A 20,280-nucleotide genomic window follows, 5' to 3' on the forward strand; every position below is an offset into this window, starting at 1 on the left:
TCTTGAATGAGCGCTAATTCTGTGTGGGCAGGGGATAGGAGGGAGGTACCATCAGTACCATCAGTGTAGAAAAGCATTTGTCAGTTGCCATCAGTGGATGGGGATGAAGAGTCTTTTCCCTGTGCACCTTGGAAGCCACTGTGTCCTTAAAAGCTTGCACTGGTATTGGTGGTGCATGGTGTTTGGGCATCCTTTGTTAGTGCTGGTGGTTGTCCCAGCCTTGGCTCACACCTGTCTTTGCTCAGTTCCAATGGTGCCAATGTGGAGGCACTCTCACTCTTTGGAGACTGCAGGTCAGTGCTGTAACCCTTATAGGCTCTAGAGCAGTGGTCCACAAACTTTTAATGTCATGCCCCTTACCGTTCCCTCCAACCCAGCTGAGGTTGGGACGACAATACCAGGAGCAGGGCTGCAGTCTGGGGCGGGGGATTGGAAGTGGGGCTGTAGCTGGGGGCCAAGGCTGGGGGGCAGAGTTGGTGCCATGTGCAGAGCTATGGCCAGGCCTTGAAGCTGGGAGTCAGGGTCGGGAGTGGAGCTGTGGCTGGGTCCTACAGCTGGGGGTTGGGGCTGGGAGCAGAGCCAGTCAGGGCCGTGACTGGGTGCAGGGCTGGTGCCATGCCTAGGAGCAGAGCAGAGCTGGGTGGTGCTCCCTCCCCAACTCCCTGTGGGGGCTGGCCCAGGCCCCACCACACCCTGTACGCACCCTATATTTTGGGTACCACTGCTCTTTTGCTTCATTGGAACCTGGTGGAAAGAGTCACCAGACTAAGGCGTCACGAAAGCAGACCTCATCTTCAAGGTGGTTCTGGAGGGTGATTTCTCTTTAGACTTTTGAGGGGGCTTTTTACCCTCACAGTGAGCTTGGAAAGGGGAGCCCTTAGCCTTTGCCTTTGCTTGCCCCTGTATCTGAGGTAGGGGTGCTGGGCAGAATGCTCTGATGCCTCTGCCTGGCGTACATAGAGTTTGCCTGGCCTACACTGGACTGGTACCTCAAAGCATACTCTACTGCAAGGGTCTCAAACACGCAGTCCATGGGGCTCTTGCGTGTGGCCCACCAAGCTCCCTGCCCCCGCCCCTCTGCCTACCTGCGGGATTGCCCCCTGTGGCATTGCGAGCCCTGTGCTGCTATCTGAAGCAGCTTGCAGCACGCCCCTTCGGGCTGGGGGGGAGAAGAGGAAGGAGACAGAGGGCTCCTGCATTGCCTCCTTCCAGGCACCGCCCCCCGCAGCTCCCATGGGCCGGGAACAGGGAACCGCAGCCAATGGGAGCTTCGTGGGAGGTACCTAGAGGAGCTGCAAGAGCAGCATACGCACAGAACCCTGAGCCCCTCCCCATCCCCCAGGGGCTGCAGGGACACGGTTCCAGCTGCTTTCTGGAATGGAGCAGCGTGGGGCGGGGGCCTGCCCTGGCCCCGGCGCATGCCGCTGCCACCCCGGAGCCGCTCTAGGTAAGCGGCACTGGGCTGGAGCCCACACCCTGCACTACAACCCCCTGCCTGGAGCCCCCTGCCACATCCCACCCCCCTGCCCTGAGGCCCCTGCCACATCCCACACCCCAACTCCCTCCCCTGAACCACCTGCCCCACCTCTCCCCTCTTGCACCCTACCCACCAACGCCCTGCCCTGAGCCCCCTGCCGCACCCTGCACACCACCTGCACCCCCTAGGGGCAGCGTTGGGGTGGGGACTTCGGGGAAGGGGTTGGATTGGGGCAGGGAAGGGGTGGAAAGAGATGGGGCAGGGGCGGGGCCTAATGGAAGGGGTGGTGGGGGCGCGGCCAGAGGCAGCGAGAGGGGTGTCAGTGATGCAGCCCTCGGTTCAATGCACTAGTCCTCATGTGGCCCTCGTGGTCATTTGAGATTGAAACTCCTGCTCTACTGGATGGTTCCCAAATTTCTGTTCCCACGCTTGCTGGGTTTGGCTGGGCAAGGAACCACAGATACTTCACTCAGTGGAGACATGAACTTTTCCAAGGAAGTACAGGCACTTCTGATGGTCACAGATGACCAGGAAGGACTGGGGGCAAGAGACAGCTCTTTAAGTCTGAAATCCTGGACATAATCTGAGTCCCATACCAGGAAGGAGGCAGTCTGAAATCAAACTAATACCTAATTAGCTTTTATTTCAGAATATTTATAAATTCAAAGTTGAAGGGGATCACTGGACACTGGAGGATTGAGCCTCAGACCATGTGGCAACTGGAGAGGTCTGTAGCACTCCTTATATTCTCAGTCCAGAGCATGAGGTGAGGAGTAACACAGGTGCAGGCCAAGAGAAACTATTAGCAAAAGTCTTCCTGTCTCAGTTGCATAAATACCCATGGTGGAATACATATAGGGACCAGTACGCGAATAACCATAATTTCTCCCTAGGGTGGCATCCCTCTACCCTTACCACTTAACAAAAAGTTGCTTCTGCAAGAATCATCACTGAAGGAGCTCCTCATAAGTGTAGTTTCCAAGTTCTAACATCACAATGTTCTCTCCACTCTAATACCAGCCACAGTGTTTCATTTATAGGCTTCTCATACAACTGTCTCAGCACTTTTCCATGCTGTTTCCTTCTTCCTGACTGCCCTCCTGCACTGTTCCACAAGTCCATGCTCCTCTCCACATTCAAGCCATTCCTCAAGTACTCACTTTGACATCTACAAGAAGCAAGCCAAACAACAGTAGACAGATAGATGGACAGTTGGTTGTAGTTTATAAACAGAGTATGCACAGGTGGCCAATCACTGTATCCATTTTCTCAACTGTTGGCATGTCCAAAATTAGACCTAATTTGAGAACAAAAGGAAAGGACTGACTATTCTGCCCATCAGCCCTTAAAGAGACTTGGATGGGTGGGACTTTGAGGCATTCTAAGAGGGGAAAGGCTGCTAGGACTCTGCTGTGCTCCCAAGACTTCATCCTTCTCCCACGGATCACAAAAGGCACTACATCATCATGAAACCTAGAGCTGAACAGGGAAGCCTGGCTTTCACTGTTGCATCAGTGTGTTCTTTTCTGCTCCACTATCTTTCCTCCTGCCCACTGTCTCACAGCTTTCCATTTGGTCCTGAGGTCAGCTGTACCATACAGCACCAACACAATGAGATGAGATGGCACATTTAGCTCTGGCTATCCTAGGGACCAGCCAGACAACGTTGCACATTCCAGACTGGAAGATAAGTCTGAATGCAGGCCAATTGCTGTCGTGACTGACTTGTCACCTCAGAGCATCCATTTGTGACTGACCTGCATCTGGAATTCTGCCATCAACCAACGCTACTTCCCAAATCTTTGCTCTCCTGTCTCTTCTCCTTGTGTCTGTTTGTCAAAACCAGGAAAAGGAGGCACTCTTCAAATCTTGGAACTAAGTAATAAAAACCATCCCTTTGCTTCCCACCAGGTCTTCCTCTCCCCTCTCGCCCCCCAAAAATGTTTTTATATATAACTCATGCTCTAGCTGATATCCTCTAGTTTAAACAAAGGACTTTGACAGAATGACTATTTAAAAAACTTAGCCAAAACATATTTCAGTTTTGAAGTACTTTATGACTTGTTTAGCTCCTTTTCTCTTGGGTATACTAACCAATAAATTTCCAAACTTTAGCATAATTGTTTTTAAGTGTGTTTGCCATGGAACACCACAAACTAATGTCTCTGTATGCCAAACCCCAAACCTGGTTTAAAACACTTTAATGTTAGACAGTTTCAGCGTTATGCTAACATCTTTGACTTTTTGGGCTTATATATTCCATCTAAATGAATATACCACCACCCCTGTTGTGTCATGATAGCTCTTAAGTACAAGAAGTGTGCCTCGTTAGTAAACCACATAGCATACCTGCAATACTACTGTATTCCAAACAAGATACACTGGACAGATTTCACTGAACTTAACTACCTAGATACCAAATACAATGTAGTTAAATTCTGAAATTCAGTGGAAAGGTAAGCACTGCTACTAAATGCAACAATTTTCATGAAGCACCACTAAATTTTCTTTTTAGATACTTTTTTTATTTGAAGCAGAGTTAATGTTTATAGCAAATGTAGCGGTACATGGTAAACACACTTCAAACCTGTCCTTCAGACTTTGCTCATCAACTTCCTAAGGTATAAATACAGGCTGAACAAAACCAAGCCATCTAGTGGACTAAATGCTGGTGACCTAAGAAGAAACATGTCTTCTGAAAAGAACCACTTCTAATCTGTTATTTTATTATACAAATAATCATTTTTGGTGTTTTTCACACTATAGTTTCAGCAAGAAAACTGGTTATCTTGACAGCACAAGTGAAATTTTACAGGTCTTTATGTGTCAGTTTGTTACTCAGGCTCAGTGCTGAGATATCTTTATATTACATTAAAGTTACATTAAAATGGAGTTAAGATTATATGTATATTTCAGTAATTTAAGGTAAAATACATTAGAGATACTGTAATTATCCTCAAAACAAGCACTAAAAGATTTTTTGTGATACCATTCAATAACCAAATTGGTAGTATTACTCTAAGGTATTACAATGCAATGGCAATAGGAAATTCATTCTAACTATAGGAGTGGGCATGTGGTGTTCTGTGGCCTGCAATGTGCAGGCAGTCAGACTAGATCAGGGATCTCAAACGCGCGGCCCATGGAGGAGTTATTTCCTGCAGCCCACCACAGGCACCATCTCCACCGGCAGTCAAGCTCCCCTCAACCCCTATCCCCAAGCACACTGTTTGGCAGCACTTAGGACTTTCCAGGAGGGAGGGAGGGAGGAGCGGGGACACGGCACGCTCAGGGGAGAAGAGGCAGGGCCGGGGTGAGGATTTGGGGAAGGGGTTGGAATAGGGGCAGGGAGGGGACAGATTTTGGGGAAGGGGGTGGAATGGGGGTGAGGAAGGGGTGGGGCCGCATGGACTAGACAAGCAGTCTGAGGTATGAAGTTCAGCATGTATAATTCTTTGCTAAGAGTAATTGGGAAGAATGTTTGTTAAAAGTGGCAACGTATTTTGTATGAATAGTTATTTTAAATAGTTCCTGCCATCACAGCTATATTGATAGACTGTTAGTGTAGATCGTCATCAGTGTTACTGACCACATAAGGAATAGTTACAGGTGTTTATATTTTATTAAAACCCGTCTTTGCATTACAGTTTTAAAAAAGTTAAAACATTGACTTTTAATAGCATACTCTATTACTCTTCATTTTTTACTATACTCTTGCATCACTGTATGAAAAAGGTTTCAGTGATGAGGCCCTCTGGCCAACGTACTAGTCCTCATGTGGCCCTTGTGGTGATTTGAGTTTGAGATCCCTGGACTAGATGATCATGATGGTCCCTTCTGACCTTAAAGTCAGAGTCTATGAGTAGTGATACTATGGTGGTTATGAAGGGAGTCAGCATAAATGGTTGTTTCCATACTTTAAAATTACGGATTTTTATTGAGTTTATTCCTTACTCTAAACTCCCTGGGGTTTATAAATACAATACATTTACAACATCCCTGTAAAGTATTCTACCCTAAATTATGGATATGTACTCAATGTACTTGCTGAGCATTTTTTTTTAATTTGAAAAAAAAATCAAGTTGTAATTAAGAAAACATACATCAACAGTAAACAAGAACCCCCAAGGGAATGTTACCATGCAGTATTTCTCATGAAGTTATAGAATACCAAATAATTTTTTTATTTAACTTTTAGGGACAAATTAACCACTATGCTCTGGCTGCTTTATACCACTATGGAGCAGTGCAAAATAGCTGTGCATGTACTCCAGCTTTCCACTCCTTCTTGCTCTCTACATTCCCTTGTATTTCCTTCTCAGTTTTACTGTCTCCTGTGCTCAATAAGGAGCTCATCTGGGGCAGTGGGTAGTCCATGAAGACAAATATTTTATTTATTAAACGTATCAGCTGTAGAATAAAATCTTTGGAGAAACTCCAGCTTCTGCCCTCTTTAAAAATAGCCACAACCCTGTTTTTCCTCTATGAGAGCAATCAAGCTACCTCCAGGAAAGACAGAGGCTCTCCTATCCTGTCAGAAATCTCAGAGGAATAGGTGAATGGAAGCAGTGAATAAGCATTTAGCTACGGAGAACATCTGCACAAATAATCTACCCTTAGCAAGGAAGGATGACTAGTAATAAATACCCCAGCCTTCTTGGTGTTGTCTAACGCCTATTTTGCTTCAGTCTTCACTAAAAGGGTTAATTGTGACCAGATGCTTAGCACAAACATGATTAATCTTAACAAGGGGGAAGGAACAGAAGACAGATTAGGGAAAGAACATGTGAAAGAATATTTAGGTAAGTTAGATGTTTTCAAAATCAGTAGAGTCTGATGGAATTCATTCTAGGGCAAACACCTAGAAGATAATAAGGTGGTAAGTAACAGTCAGCATGATTTATCAAGAACAGAGTAACAAGCCTTGTGGATGGGGGAAGCAAAAGATGTAGTATATCTTGACTTTAATAAGGCTTCTGATACAGTCTCAGGTGACCTCATAACAAACTAGAAGATAAGGTGATAAGTAACAGTTAGCATGGATTTGTCAAGAACAAATCATGTTGAATCTTGATTCTATACTTTATGAACTAGCTGAAGCAAACTTGTGGATATATGAGTGAGGTCCCAGACAACTGAAAAAACTGCAAACAAACATAGTACCCATTTTAGGAAACAAAGACGACCCAGGGGAATTATACACCAGTCAGCCTAACTTCTTAACCTGGAAAGATACTGGAACAAGTTACTGAACAATCAATTTGTAAGGATTATAGAGGATAATGTTTAAGTAATAGCTAGTATGGATGTGTCCAGAATAAAAACATGCCAAAACCTAGTTTCTTTCTTTGACAAGGTTACTAGCCTAGTGAATGGGATGGGGCAGAGGAATAGAAGATGTGATATACATTAACTTCAGTAAGGCTTTTGACAGTCCCATATGACATTCTCATAATCAAACTAGGGAAATGAGGTCTAAAAATTACTATAAAGGTCAGTGCACAACTAGTTGAAAGACTATACTCAAGGAATAGTTCTTTGAGTGCTTGCTCATATCGATTCCAATTTAGGTGTGCCAGCAGCAGCGTTAGGAGCGGCACCGCACTTGGACTCTGACCGAGATCCGTGGCACCGACGCTCCCCAGCACAGCAGCCGGCATCATCAACCCGGAACCACTCCCACTCTCCTGGCCAGAAGTGGCACTGGAAACTGGAAAAAGGCTGGCCTGGCCTACCTCCACAGAGGCAAGCCTCCTTGAAACCACCTGTGGAGGCGCGTCTCGCAGGGGAGCACCTAGGGCAGAGTCTACAACCTCGGCACTGTTGACTATGGCCCTGGGAGAGCCATCGAGTCTGGTGCCCCTGGACTACCCGGTACACAGCGTGGTCGAGATCCAGTTGCTGTCCACTCTGGATACATTTGCTGCTGCGAAGGACTTTATTGCCATGATGGCATCGGCATCCCCTCAGCTTCATGCAGTACCTGCACATGTGGCACCGTCCCGAGGCATGCCGGCCCCGATCTACCCGCCTGCACCATCTGTCAAGCCATGGAACCGATATTCTCAGCACCGCTCCCAACGCCACCTGCAGTCCGGGCACTGCTCTCTTTCATGACGCTAGTCATACTCTCGATGCTGGTCTCAGTCACATCATCGCTCTGCCCACTGGTCACCATCAAGAAGCAGATCCCAGACCCGATGCCACTGTCGACGCCGCTCATCGTCTAGATCCAGGTCTTGCTATCGTTCCAGGTCCCGGCACCACTCCCCAGAGTTGTGGCACCGTTCACCATTCCCCAGGTCTACCTGTTTGCCTCCTGCAGCAATCGGAAATGTCCAGTTTTCTGCTCCCTCCAGGGCAACTCCCCGGGCTCTCTCACACAGACACCTTCCTGCTCTCTTGGACGAGCCGTCTATTTGACGCCTTTCCCCCCGTTTCCCCTGGTGCATAGGGTTTTGCTCAAAGAATGTAGGGACAGGGTGCAAGTGATTCTGGTAGCTTCCGCGTGGCCCAGACAGCATTGGTACACCACGCTACTGGAACTCTCTGTGGACACTCCAGTCCCATTGCCTCTTCTTCCAGATTACTCAGGATCACCGTCGCCTCTGCCATCCCAATGTACGATCTTCCCACCTCACGGCATGGATGCTGCATGGCTGAACCCTACAGAACTTCGGTGTTTGGAATCTGTGCAACAAGTACTAATGGGCAGCAGGAAGCCTCCACCCAGGCCACATATACTGCTAAGTGGAAGCGGTTTTCATGCTGGTGCACTCAGCACAACACGCCTCCTCTCCAGGCATCCGTGCCTCTCATTTTGGAATATCTGGCGGCATCCTCTGTCAGAGTTCACCTTGCAGCCATCTCGGCTTTTCACTCGGGCGTTCTGTCTTCGCCTATCCCATGGTTGGCAGGTTTCTCAAGGGCCTGGACCATCTCTACCCACTGCTTCGACAGCCAGTTCCCGCATGTGACCTTAATCTGGCCCTTTCCAGACTCATGGGGTCCCCGTTTGAGCCCCGTTCGTTCCCTCCTCTACCTCTCCTGGAAAATGGCTTTCCTTGTCGCTATCATGTCAGTGCAGTGTGTCTCTGAGCTCAGAGCCCTAACCTCCAAACCATCTTACATTATCTTCCATAAAGACAGTGCAACTTCGGCCTCATCCAGACTTTCTTCTGAAGGTTGTATCGGCCTTCCGTATCAGCCAGGACATATTTCTTCCAATTTTTTTTAATCCAAAAAACACATGTCGATCGCCAGGAACAGCGGCTACACTCCCTAGATGTCCGTAGGGCCCTTGCCTTCTACGTGGAGCATACGAAACCCTTTGGGAAGATGACCCAGTTCTTCGTCACAGTGGCGGACCGGATGAAAGGCCTCATGGTTTCCTCTCAGCGGATCTCCTCATGGATCCTGGCCTGTATCCGCGCTTGCTATGATCTGGCCGGTGTATCAACCCCGCCCCTCACTGCTCGCTCCACAAGGGCCCAGGCCTCATCGGCGGCTTTTCTGGCCCAGGTGCCGATCCAGGAGATCTGCAGAGCCGCAACTTGGTCCTCAGTACACACTTGTGCTTCACACTATGCCATCGTCCGACAAGCAAGAGATAATGCGGTGTTCAGTAGAGCGATTTGACAAACCACATTGCTTCACTCCGACCCCACCGCTTAGGTAGGGTTTGGGAGTCACCTAAATTGGAATCAATATGAGCAAGCACTTGAAGAAAAAATGGTTACTCACCTTTGTAACTGTTGTTCTTCGAGATGTGCTGTTCATATCCATTCCAAACCCCCCCCCCCCTTCCCCTCTGTCGGAATAACTGGCAAGAAGGAACTGAGGAGACGCTGGGTCAGCTGGGGTATATATCAAGCGCCATGAAGGCGCCACTCCAGAGGGCTCCACGGCCGACCCACCGGGTGTTGCTAGGGTAAAAATTCTCCAACGGCTGTGCACGTGGCGCATACCCACCTAAACTGGAATGGATATGGAATGGAACATCTCAAAGAACAACAGTTACAAAGGTAAATAACCGTTTTTTATCAATGATTTGCTGTTAAACTGGAGGGAATGTATCCAGTAGGCTCAATAGGGGTCTGTTCTGAATCTGGTACTATCCAATATTTTAATTAATTACTTAGATAATGGAGCAGAGAGTATGCTTACAAAATTTGCAGATGACACCAAGATGGGAGAGGCTGCAAGCAGTGGGGGGGACAGGATTAGAATTCAAAGTGTCCTTGACAAATCGGAAGAACTGGTGTGAAATCGACAAAATGAAATTCAATGAAGACAAGCGCACAACACACTTAGGAAGGAAAACTCAAACGCACAGGTACAAAATGGGGAATAACTGTCTAGGCAGTAGTATTGCTGAAAAGAATCTGGGGACTATAGTTGAGCACACGTTGAATACAAGTCATTAATGTGTTGCAGGTGAAAAAAAGGTCTAGAGGAGAACAACGAATATGATAAAAGTTTTAGAAAACCTGACCTCTGAGGAAGGTTAAAAAACTAGGTATGCTTAGTCTTGAAAAAAAAGGAGACTGAGGCAGGGACCCGATAAATACTTTTCAAATGTGTTACAGAGTGTTATAAAGAAAATGGTGATCAATTGTTCTCCATGTTCACTGAAACTACACTGAAAATGTAGTAATAGGCTTAATCCGCAGCCAGGGAGACTTAGGTTAGATATTAGGACAAACTTTAGAACTATACAGGATAGTTAAGTACTGAAATAGGGTTACCATGTGAGATTGTGGAATCCCAGTCAGTGGAGACTTAACAACAGGTTAGACAAACACCCTAGGTCCTACCTCATGACTGGGGATGGACTAGTTGACCTCTTGAGGTTCAATTTCAGTCCAACATTTCTATTAATATAATAGGAATTCCTCAGGAAAGGGGGGGGGGGGGAGAAGAGAGCATATGCCAAAAGATCTAGGCCTTAGAAAGAGACATCTTGGACAGTCAGGAGATACAGGACCCTTCATTTAATGGAAGCTATAAACTTTCATCTATTCATACAGGTAAGTCCCATTCCAGGTGAATTTTCAAAAACCAAATACTCAATACACTGACTGGACAAGGAAAATGCACACAGCTTTGCAAAAGGATCTGGGTTTTATTAGATTCTGCTAAAAAGACAAGATTCCTACTACTAAGCATTCTGAGTAGTCACTTTTCCATGAAATTACAAATAAATTTTTTAAACACATAAATGAAACAAGATGCAAAATTCCAAGCTTCTATCCTGATTTCTGTAGCCCTGATCAGAAAAGCGTGACTAGAATTCTTTTTTTTCTTTTTAAATATACACACAATAACAGGGAAAATATATTCTCTTCTCCACACCCCAAAACCCATAACAGTGAAATTTTGCTTTAGTCTTCTGAAACAGAAGAATATCTTTAGGCAACAATCAAGCATGGAAGACTGCCACCCAAAAACTAAAAATCTTAAGCCATGAGTACATGGAAAATGGAATTATAATAGAAACAGTTTTTTACTCTTAAATATAGATTTGGCTTCCAGGTGTCAACTGTAGTATTAAAGTTGATTAAAACAGTGACACATCAATCTGGGGAAAGGGGGATGGGAGGGAGGGGGGGAAAGACCTCAAAAGAGTGCCAGAATATCCAAGTAATCAAACCATTTATTAACTGAATAGTCTTGTATGCTTTATAATAAATTTTAAGATGGTTAAATATTGCATCCATATCAAATGAGATAAGACAAAAGGTAATCAATAAGCAGCTCATGGGCCAAATCCAGACCACCAGACACTTCTGAACAGACCCTGAAACCTCTTTATTTACTTATCATTATTATAGTATTTTACTATTTTCTCTAGAGTCTGGATCTTGACAAAGAAATTTGGACTTTGACAAAAAATAACTGACTACCCGGGATAAGATATAGAGATACATATACTAACTACAAGACCCTCAACACCACGGCGTTGAATAAAATAAGAGAAAGTATTACCACTTACCCTCTTTGGCCCACTAAAAATCTTCCTGGTATTTTCCTTAGATTTATCACCTTGTTTATTTGTGGACTTCTTATTGCCTTCAGGCACACCAGATGAATCCTCTGAAAAATCCAGTAGATCTGTAAAGATAAATATAATGAAAAGATATTCTAGCAGTCAGCCACTTTCCACAAAATTCTGTTCTTGTACCTAAACTGCTACATTTTCAGGTGCTGAAATTATAGATTAGTTAATGACATTCTCAAATTTACAATTATATTTTCAAACTGCTTTGAGACTACAATGCAGCATTTAAACATTTGCCAAAAACCTGATGTTAAGAAGGTTTTAGTTTATATTTGTTATAGCATGAGAAGTCAAATTTCTACCCAAACACTGGTTCAAGACCTATACTTGAAAAGGTTAACTGATCTTGAAAGAATTTATACTGTTTTTAACTGGTTTCTAGGATAGCAGAACTAAGTTCTTTATAAAGCTAGTATTTCACAAGATAAATGGAAGTTATATTGGAAAAGAAGTGGAATAAAATCAAGATGGAAGTCAATGTTTTTAAAATACATTATCTTGTAATCGGTAAAGGTTGGAAACAAAAATGTATACTACTGGAAGTCTAATGATTGAGACCATTTCAAGCCCTCAGAGTTCATATACCAGACCTTAAAACTGACAGTGGCCTCTCACATTGACAGCTTTTTTGGCACAGGCAAGTACTGTATAGTAATCTCACACTTTAGGATCATACAAGTTTGTAAGTTAGTCATCAATCTGAAGCTTTGTAAAAAATTGCTTTAATTAAATTCATCTTTGTATAAATTTATGTTCATACCTCACTTTTGACAGGAATGCAAATATTACTCAAGTATAATGGATATCCTTTTGAATCTTAACTATTTCTAGTGGCATTTCACTTAATAGAAATAGCATTCCACTTGCTAGAAATAGGTGAGAAAGGTTTGCAGATGGAAGGAACCAGTTGACAGTGGTCTCTGGGGTTCTCTTTTCAGTACACCCGGACTCTGCTGCTCATATCCCTCTGGTACTCAAAGTTTTGGTTGTAGATCTCCAACATTAATTAAGATGGAGTTGACAGGAGAAAATAATTTTCATTTGTGTTGCAGGTCCTAAGCATAAACGCTTGGAAACTAGTCTGCATGTTCTTTGATTTGGTGCTACTCAGATGTTATCACAGACTTTATTTGGGAAGCGGAGGCAGGAACAGAACGCAAAATTAAACTCATGTTTAAATTAAAAAAATCAAAAACAAAAAAAAATGATCACGGGTTTACTCCTAGTGAGCTACCCATATTTTAGAACTGTAATACATGTAAGCATGCTGGATCAATTGCTCTATTAAGTTATTTTGGCTTTTGCACACCCACACACAACAAATATTGAACACTAGGCAATACATTTTTCACGATACAGGTATCTGAACTCACTATACCTGAAGAAACCATTAACATTTTCAGATGTTTTTTGTTACAATTTGAAAATTGTTAGGTTGATACATGCAATAGTTTCTTTAAATATAATTTTATTTGAAACAGTTTTATGCTAGAGCTTAAAGTCCTACAGTAATATAATATTCTTTCATTATAGTAAAATAATCCAAAGTATTAAAACTCAGCAGTAGCCCAAGGGAATCAATGTGCCTAACGTGCCATTAAAAAAAATGTACAATTGGCTACCAAGTGACAAATCAATCGCAGCTATAGTAATAGAAACAAAAAAGCAGGCATGAAGCCTGCAGTGCTGCTGCCGTGGCTGGCTCACTGAGCATGCACTGGATTTCATGCAGCAGGATTCCATGATAAGTTATATATTCTAATAGCATTAATTATGATCAGGGCTTCCTACCTTCTCTGTGAAATTACATAACCAGTAAATGGATCTGAAATGGTGTCAATTTCTTAGGTAATCCTACAATCAAACATCAAAAGCAAACCAAATACTGCCTAATTAGGTCATCTTAAAAATCGAAAGCAGCTTCAAACTGCATTTAATTGAACAGCAAGAAAAACCGACTCCTCTGCATTTTGAAATATGTGGGTTTTTTTCACCCCACACTTCAAGATGACTTAATTTGATAGTATTCAGGGAGCCCACCAAGCTAGTGCCTGTCACTGTCAGCAAATAAGGAAACTTTTTCTGATTTGTCCATTAAAAGTTACTGTACATGTCTGACACCACTATCTATATTCAATATCGAAACATGTGCAAGTTTAAATTAGGTCAAATTTACCCAGGGACAATTCTGGAAAAGTATCTTAGAGATTAATTTAAAAAATATGTAGGGTTTTATATATCAGAGATTGAAAGCCCGTGACCCCTCCCACCCCCACTCCCCACACACTCCCTCCAAATATCAAAAACCTAGCCATGAAACAATCTCTGAGAAAGCTGACAATGTTATGAAGGTAAAAGGTCTTGAGACGATTGGTCACCGATTTATGGAAAGTTCAGTATTTAAAAAAATCCTTAGCAACCACCCATTCAGCAAACAACAAAAAAACCCAAACATTTAGAACAAGGCGATCAGTCAAACAGCTTATTTCCTAAAGTTTCATCTTGATAGAAGGAAATTTCTTCAAAGCATCTCACGTAGAAACATATTTATAATGTATGATTTCAATTTTATGTAAGGTCTATTTTCATAGGCGGTTTCCCTCACACTTCTTTGGAGAACTGTCCCGGGGAAAAGTGTGTCTGCCTAAATCCCATGAAAATGGGTTTCTCCCTTTTTTTGGTGGTCTGCAGGACCACTGCAATTGACAAAATTTCATAAGAAAATTGGGAAACTGGAATATGGGGAAGAGAAAAAAGGATCTATAAAGGGACATGCTTACAGAATATGCAAAAATAAAAACTAAAAATACTGCTATAACAGTATTAGAATTTCCAAAACCTAAATTTTTTTCTTTTGTACGACCTTTGGGAAGGTAGAAGAAAATTAATAGAATAGGCATTATTTCCATCATTTTCCACAGCACACAGAGTTTCATTTTACTCTTAATCTCAATCTGAAATGCTCCTTGATTAAGGCCTGCCTATCCTCGTGATTAATTGAAATTCCTCTTGGTTGAGACACAATTCTTTTTGATTTTCAACCTGTGTAGCCAGTCTGTCCTGGTATTCAACATTTTCTGTGCACAGCCTTGATAGAATCACATTGTACTTTGGCCACTGAATTATAGGTTTTAAATGTAGTGGGGTTTTGGCTCTAGACGACACAAACAATTTGTTTACTTTCTTGTAGAGGAAGTTAGTCAGGTAGTATCATTGTTTTGCAATTTTGTAGGACTGCAATTGGGAGTGAAAAAGTTTTTTTCCATCCTGATGCTAGACTGCCTTTTAATCAGACTATTTTGGGCTGCAACTGAAGAACTGGACTTGAGGGAATTCTTAATTGGGAGTCAAAGCAGATACAAGATTTCAGACTTACATCAACTCTGGAGTGCCTCAGTGTTTGGAAAATGTTGCTATGGAAAACACTAGGAATTTGGAGCCTGGAAGATTTTTATCTCTTTTTTGTGTTTTTGCCATTAGGTGGACCAATTCTTCACATACACAGGTGAACAAGAGTAACATCTGGAAGGGACTTGATTCAGTGAAACATTCTGATTCACTCTGAATCCTTTGTGGACTAATATTGCCTGCTTATAGTCTTTTATACTACCTTAAATCAGATTTCCAGTGGAGTAACTCCAGAAAGTTTAAATTTGTATGACTGGATGTAAGCTTTTTTCTTCCCATCTGTCAACATTCAGAATAAATTGAAAGGAATAGCGCATTTCCACTTAGCCTGAATGTTATTCTAAGAATATTTTCTAAGGTTCTATAATTGGCACAGATTTTTGTTTGAAGTCTTACAAAAACAATGGGATATATGTTTAAGCAGATCAGGAACCAAGTTGGTGCATGGCAGAAGTGTTGCATGGGTTCTGTAGAGAGCCAGATTCCATTTTTAAATATGCTGTAAACTGAGGTATAAATTCAACACTGCTGTGAACTGAGGGCAGTATTTAAAACTCCCACTGATGCCAATGGGAGTTTTGCACCAAGATAGGGTGGAATAGAACCTTTATGCAGCAAAGGACATTTTTTCACAGTATCTTATTTTATATTAGTGGCAAAATATGTTCACCGTTAGGGCAGAAACACCAGTGGTTCTACCTTTCTTCCTCTTTCACCTTCCTGTTTATCTTCCTTACATTTTCCCCCCTGCGTTTCATTCCCTGTAACAATATTCAGTTCCCATACCCCATTGGGATTCACTCCCATCTGCTTCCCCCTACTGAAATGATCAGCAATGGGAGTGATAAAGATCACAAAGTAACACTAGGCTTTAGAGTTAATATCTTTATGAGATAACAGTGCTAAGCAGTGCAGTTCAGATTTAGTGCTTGAAGGAAAAACTAAACCTAATTCTTGTGAAATTCCAAGGGTTCTGGGACCTTATGTTGTCTCCTGCTGTGGGTTGGAGGGGAAAGATACTCCACGCCCACCCACACTTGCTAAAATGTTTGACATCTCTAGGAGATTATAGCCTGACTGCTCTGAGTTCTGGAAAATGTATATAATGTGTTAGGGTCTGCTGGATGCCAAGCTTTGTGAAATGCGCTCGGTCTCAACTGTGCTTCTCAGTCTGTCAAAGTGTCTATTTCTAAGAGAGGAGTCCTCCTTTTCAGAGGGCTGCTTAAACAGTAAGGGCACGTCTGATTGTCCATGTCTTTGGAATATTTCAGCCTATCTGCAAAAAGCTTTAAGCTTGTTCATCAGATGAGGCCACAGACTATCACAGAGACAGCCCAGTTTTCAAAAAATGACTGACACCAGGGAGTGCTCTCCAAATAATAACACAAACAATAAAACTATTTTTTGTATGTGGGGAAAAGGGAGATGCCAGCTCAGGCACAGAAACTGGGAGCAGAAGCAGGAACCCTTTGATCTCCAGTTGGAGGATCTAGTCAGATTGCTCAAACAATGGAAAAAAGTTGTTGATGCTAAGGACCTTCCCTTCCTAATCCCTCAAGTCTCTCCCCCTTATTTCTCAATGTAGCATGAGTCTGGTGGGAGGAAACAGCAAGAATATTCAAGTTTTTTGGTTCTGAGCTCAAAAGTTGAACCTAGATTCATAAATTTTAAGTCCAGTAGTAACCATTTAAATGGACCTCCTGTGTAGCACAGGCCACAGAATATTCCCCAGAACATTTTGTCTTGAGCCCAATACCTTGCAGCTGAATTAGGGCATCAGTAGAAAGACCTCTGCCTTCCAAGCATGGAGACAGAACAGTGAGAAGGTGACATTGTTGCATTATGGTTTACATACCAAGAGATGAAATCTGTTTTCAGTAGAAAGAGGAATGTTTTCCTCTGGCACAAGATTAAAATGAAGATAAACCATTTTTTTTTTTAATAACTATGGAGCAGTAGGCACCTATGACAGACAAGCAGAAGCTAAACTCCTACATTTTTGAACTAGTGAGTACTGTAATTCAAGAGACTAAGAACCTTAAGGATGTAATAATTAGGTTACATTTTAAAATTAAGTAGATTTAAGCTTAAAATTGTATCAAATCCAGAAGAATATTGCTTACCTGCATTAGTGCTCAATTGGGTGTCCTGGGAAAAATTCTCATTGCCATCAGAACTAGACTGAAATGAGGAAGATGGTGCTGTTCTATTTCGTTTTTTGTTAGGTTTCCTTTCTGTTAACTGCCAGTCATCTTCATCATCCTCACTTTCACTCAAGTCATCAAACCCAAAGTATTTAATTTTATAATTGGAGCTTCCAGAGCTTTTAGAGCCTCCTTCATCTCCCCCACCCTCATCATGGTCTTCAAACCCAAAAAACTCCAGTTTAACATCCTTTTTGGATTTTGTATTGCTAGGTCGAAACCTGGTTGTAGTCTTGGTAGTAGCAATGTCTGCTTTCTTTCTTAGACGTCCAGCCTCTCCCAAGTCAGTAGGAGCTGCTGTAGTGAATTCGTCAATACGTTCCATTGTATCCTGTATAGTAACATTACAAACTGACAAGCAAGATGGATGGAGAACAGTGTAGTCTCTAGTACGCCCAACTGTCCCTCTAAAACTGGTCCCACCACTCAAAACAGCTTTTCTTGCTGGGTTCAGACCATCATTATTTGATTCATTATTTGCTTTGGATAAAGACTGACTACTGCCATCCATTAGCTTATCAAAATTTGTGGCCCCCTGTTTTGCTTTGTTGGATCTACAATATGTCCTACAGTTGCTTGGCCTAAGAACAGTTTGCACAAGTTCTTCACTAATGGCTTCCTTTGGATTTTCCATATCTTCTTTATCAAACTCTTCATCCTTGTTCTTAATATCTGAGAAATGTTCACTATCAAAATCTAACATATACTCTCCAGTTGTGGAGTCTTCAACTTCATCCTCCCATTCATACAAATGAGTTCTTAATGGCCCCTTAGTCTGAGATATTTCTGATAGAGAGTCTGAGCTTTTCCCAATACGGGAGTCCCAAGAGTCAAGTAAGTCCTTGGTTTCTATGTTGTACCCAGAAACATCTGTGGTTTCAGCATTGGTTTCATTACTGTCTTCGGCATTCTTGTAGATGAAGTGACTGTTATTATCTTCACTAAAATTCTGTATTTTATCTACAAAATAAAAGAAAAAATATTAATAAATCATAATACAAGTAGAGCCATGTTATAACCAGCAACTCCAAGATATAAGGCCGAACTGTGACTCATCTCAGTGCAACAGAGGGAATTCTCAATGCTCACTGGCACAAAAAAAAAGTAATAGTCTCAATGAAATTATCCAAAAATTATTGATTTGTAAGAACCTAAAGCCAACTTAAGATTTAGAAAATATTTCAGAACTTAAAGATGTATACAACCTTTTCCATTTTTGTGCAGCAAAATACTTTCCCCATGGCACTGATCTAATGAGTAGTTTCCTAATAGAATAATTTTGCCAACTTCAAGGTTAGCTCTCTGCATAAGGCTCTTGTAATTAAACAGAATGTTTAAAAATCCTCTTTGTAACTACTCAACCATTTGTATAACCTAAAAGAAAGAAGGAAAATCAGTAATAAATCAAGTTAACACAGTTAACGATGAATGCTCAATCTCACTATTTTAAATTAAACTAAATTCAAACATTAGAAACAGAATTCCATTTACAGTAGAACCTGAGATTTACAAACTGACGAGTCAACCACGTATCTCATTTGGAACCGGAAGTATACAATCAGGGAGCAGCAGAGACAAAAAAAGCAAATACAGTACAGTACTGTATTAAACTACTAAAAATATAAAGGGAAAGCAACATTTTTCTTTTGCATATTAAAGTTTCAAAGCTGTATTAAGTCAATGTTCAACTGTAAACTTTTGAAACAACCACCATCATGTTTTGTTCAGAGTTATGAACAACGTCCATTCCAGAGGTGTTTGTACATCAGGTTCTACTGTAGAATCAATTTAGTTGTGCACATGAACATATTTCTATACATACACCACTGAAATATCTTATGAAGATTAATAAGGGATTAAGAGTATGGGAAAAGAACAATTCTAGAGGAATTTCTAACCATGTTACAAAAAAACACCTTCATCCGACTCCATGAAGATAAACAAGAGAAGATTCATAATTTGTTTTTAAGAAGTTTAAACTTTGATTATAGGATACTTTACCCTTGGGTATTCACCTCTATGTATCTTGAAGAGAATTTAAAATATATGAGAAGATATGTTGGATCCTAGACTTAAACTGACCAGACGACACTATTCAAAAAACACACCAGTCTTTGTCTACACCGAATGTTGAAGTGTGATAAATTTTGTATTAGTTAGCACGTATCAAACAAGATGCACTCTGAAGTGTGGACAAGCTCTATGTATGGTAGAGCCTACCACAATGAGACTCCAATCTTGGCTGGAGCCTTTAAGTGATATTGTAACGAAGTGGGAGATGAAAGAAAAATACTTTTGGTTAAAGAACTGCCAATTTATAACTATAGTAGGGCTCCTGTGGCCATAATCTTCCTAATATACTATCTCCACTCCTTTGATCAAATGCAAGCTTTCACTTTATAGTACAATAACATACACAACTGCAGTCAATTCAAATTCTGATAAAAGTGATACTTAGTATCTTAAATGCCTTTAGATTTCAAGTTCTATAGAAGAACATTCATCATTTTGTTCCCGCACTCCTCTGAGAAATGTGTTCTCTCCATTTTACATTCTGTGAAGCTGAAATGTGAGTCACCTAGAGTAGTACTGTACATGTGAACAGGATGCACTCTACGCCCCGGAACTATACATCTGAAAGCTTCCTGAGCAAGTCCACATTTTACTGAAACCCTTGTTTTCTGAAGATTTGTAGTGATTTGTAGTCACCGTTAGAAAACGATGATCGCACTATACATTCAGTATCCAACCAGCTTCTCATTCCTGCTTACTTTAATATAAAATTTACCTTAAGGAGCTGACAGTGGAGACAAAGGGGCAGCTGCAAGCAAGAGGGGGAATATTGCAAGGAGCAACAGAAAATGAGACTTAACAGGGCACAGAAGGGGAATAAAACAACAGTTTATTAAAACGTGTACGTTTTCTACTTCTGAATTAATCGGCTATTTATGGTGCACTGTTCCATATTTTGGATTTAGACCACGGGTTCTCAAACTGGGGATCGGGATCCCTCATGGGGTTGCAAGGGTATTACATGGGGGGTCATGAGCTGTCAGTCTCCACCCCAAACCCCTTTGCCTCCAGCATTTATAATTGTGTTAAGTATATATAAAAAAGTGTTTTTAATTTAT

The 20,280-nt window shown here is 42.0% G+C and overlaps 1 protein-coding gene across 2 annotated transcripts in view; it reads right to left on the bottom strand.

Annotated features, from left to right (window-relative positions):
- Positions 1-20,280, bottom strand: part of WAPL (WAPL cohesin release factor) — a 138,364-nt gene that overhangs the window by 63,832 nt on the left and 54,252 nt on the right. For both annotated transcript variants that reach the window (XR_005582780.1, XM_039481314.1), the window contains exons 3-4: positions 17,069-18,109; positions 11,472-11,590 (exon numbers count right to left, since the gene is read on the bottom strand). Coding sequence is in view for 1 of the 2 variants with exons in the window: in XM_039481314.1 (XP_039337248.1) it covers positions 11,472-11,590; positions 17,069-18,109 (1,160 nt within the window). In the remaining variant the exon portion in view is untranslated. The remainder of the gene's footprint in view (positions 1-11,471; positions 11,591-17,068; positions 18,110-20,280) is intronic.

This window comes from Mauremys reevesii, linkage group 7 (assembly GCF_016161935.1).
Source record: "Mauremys reevesii isolate NIE-2019 linkage group 7, ASM1616193v1, whole genome shotgun sequence".
Classification (NCBI taxonomy): domain Eukaryota; kingdom Metazoa; phylum Chordata; order Testudines; family Geoemydidae; genus Mauremys; species Mauremys reevesii.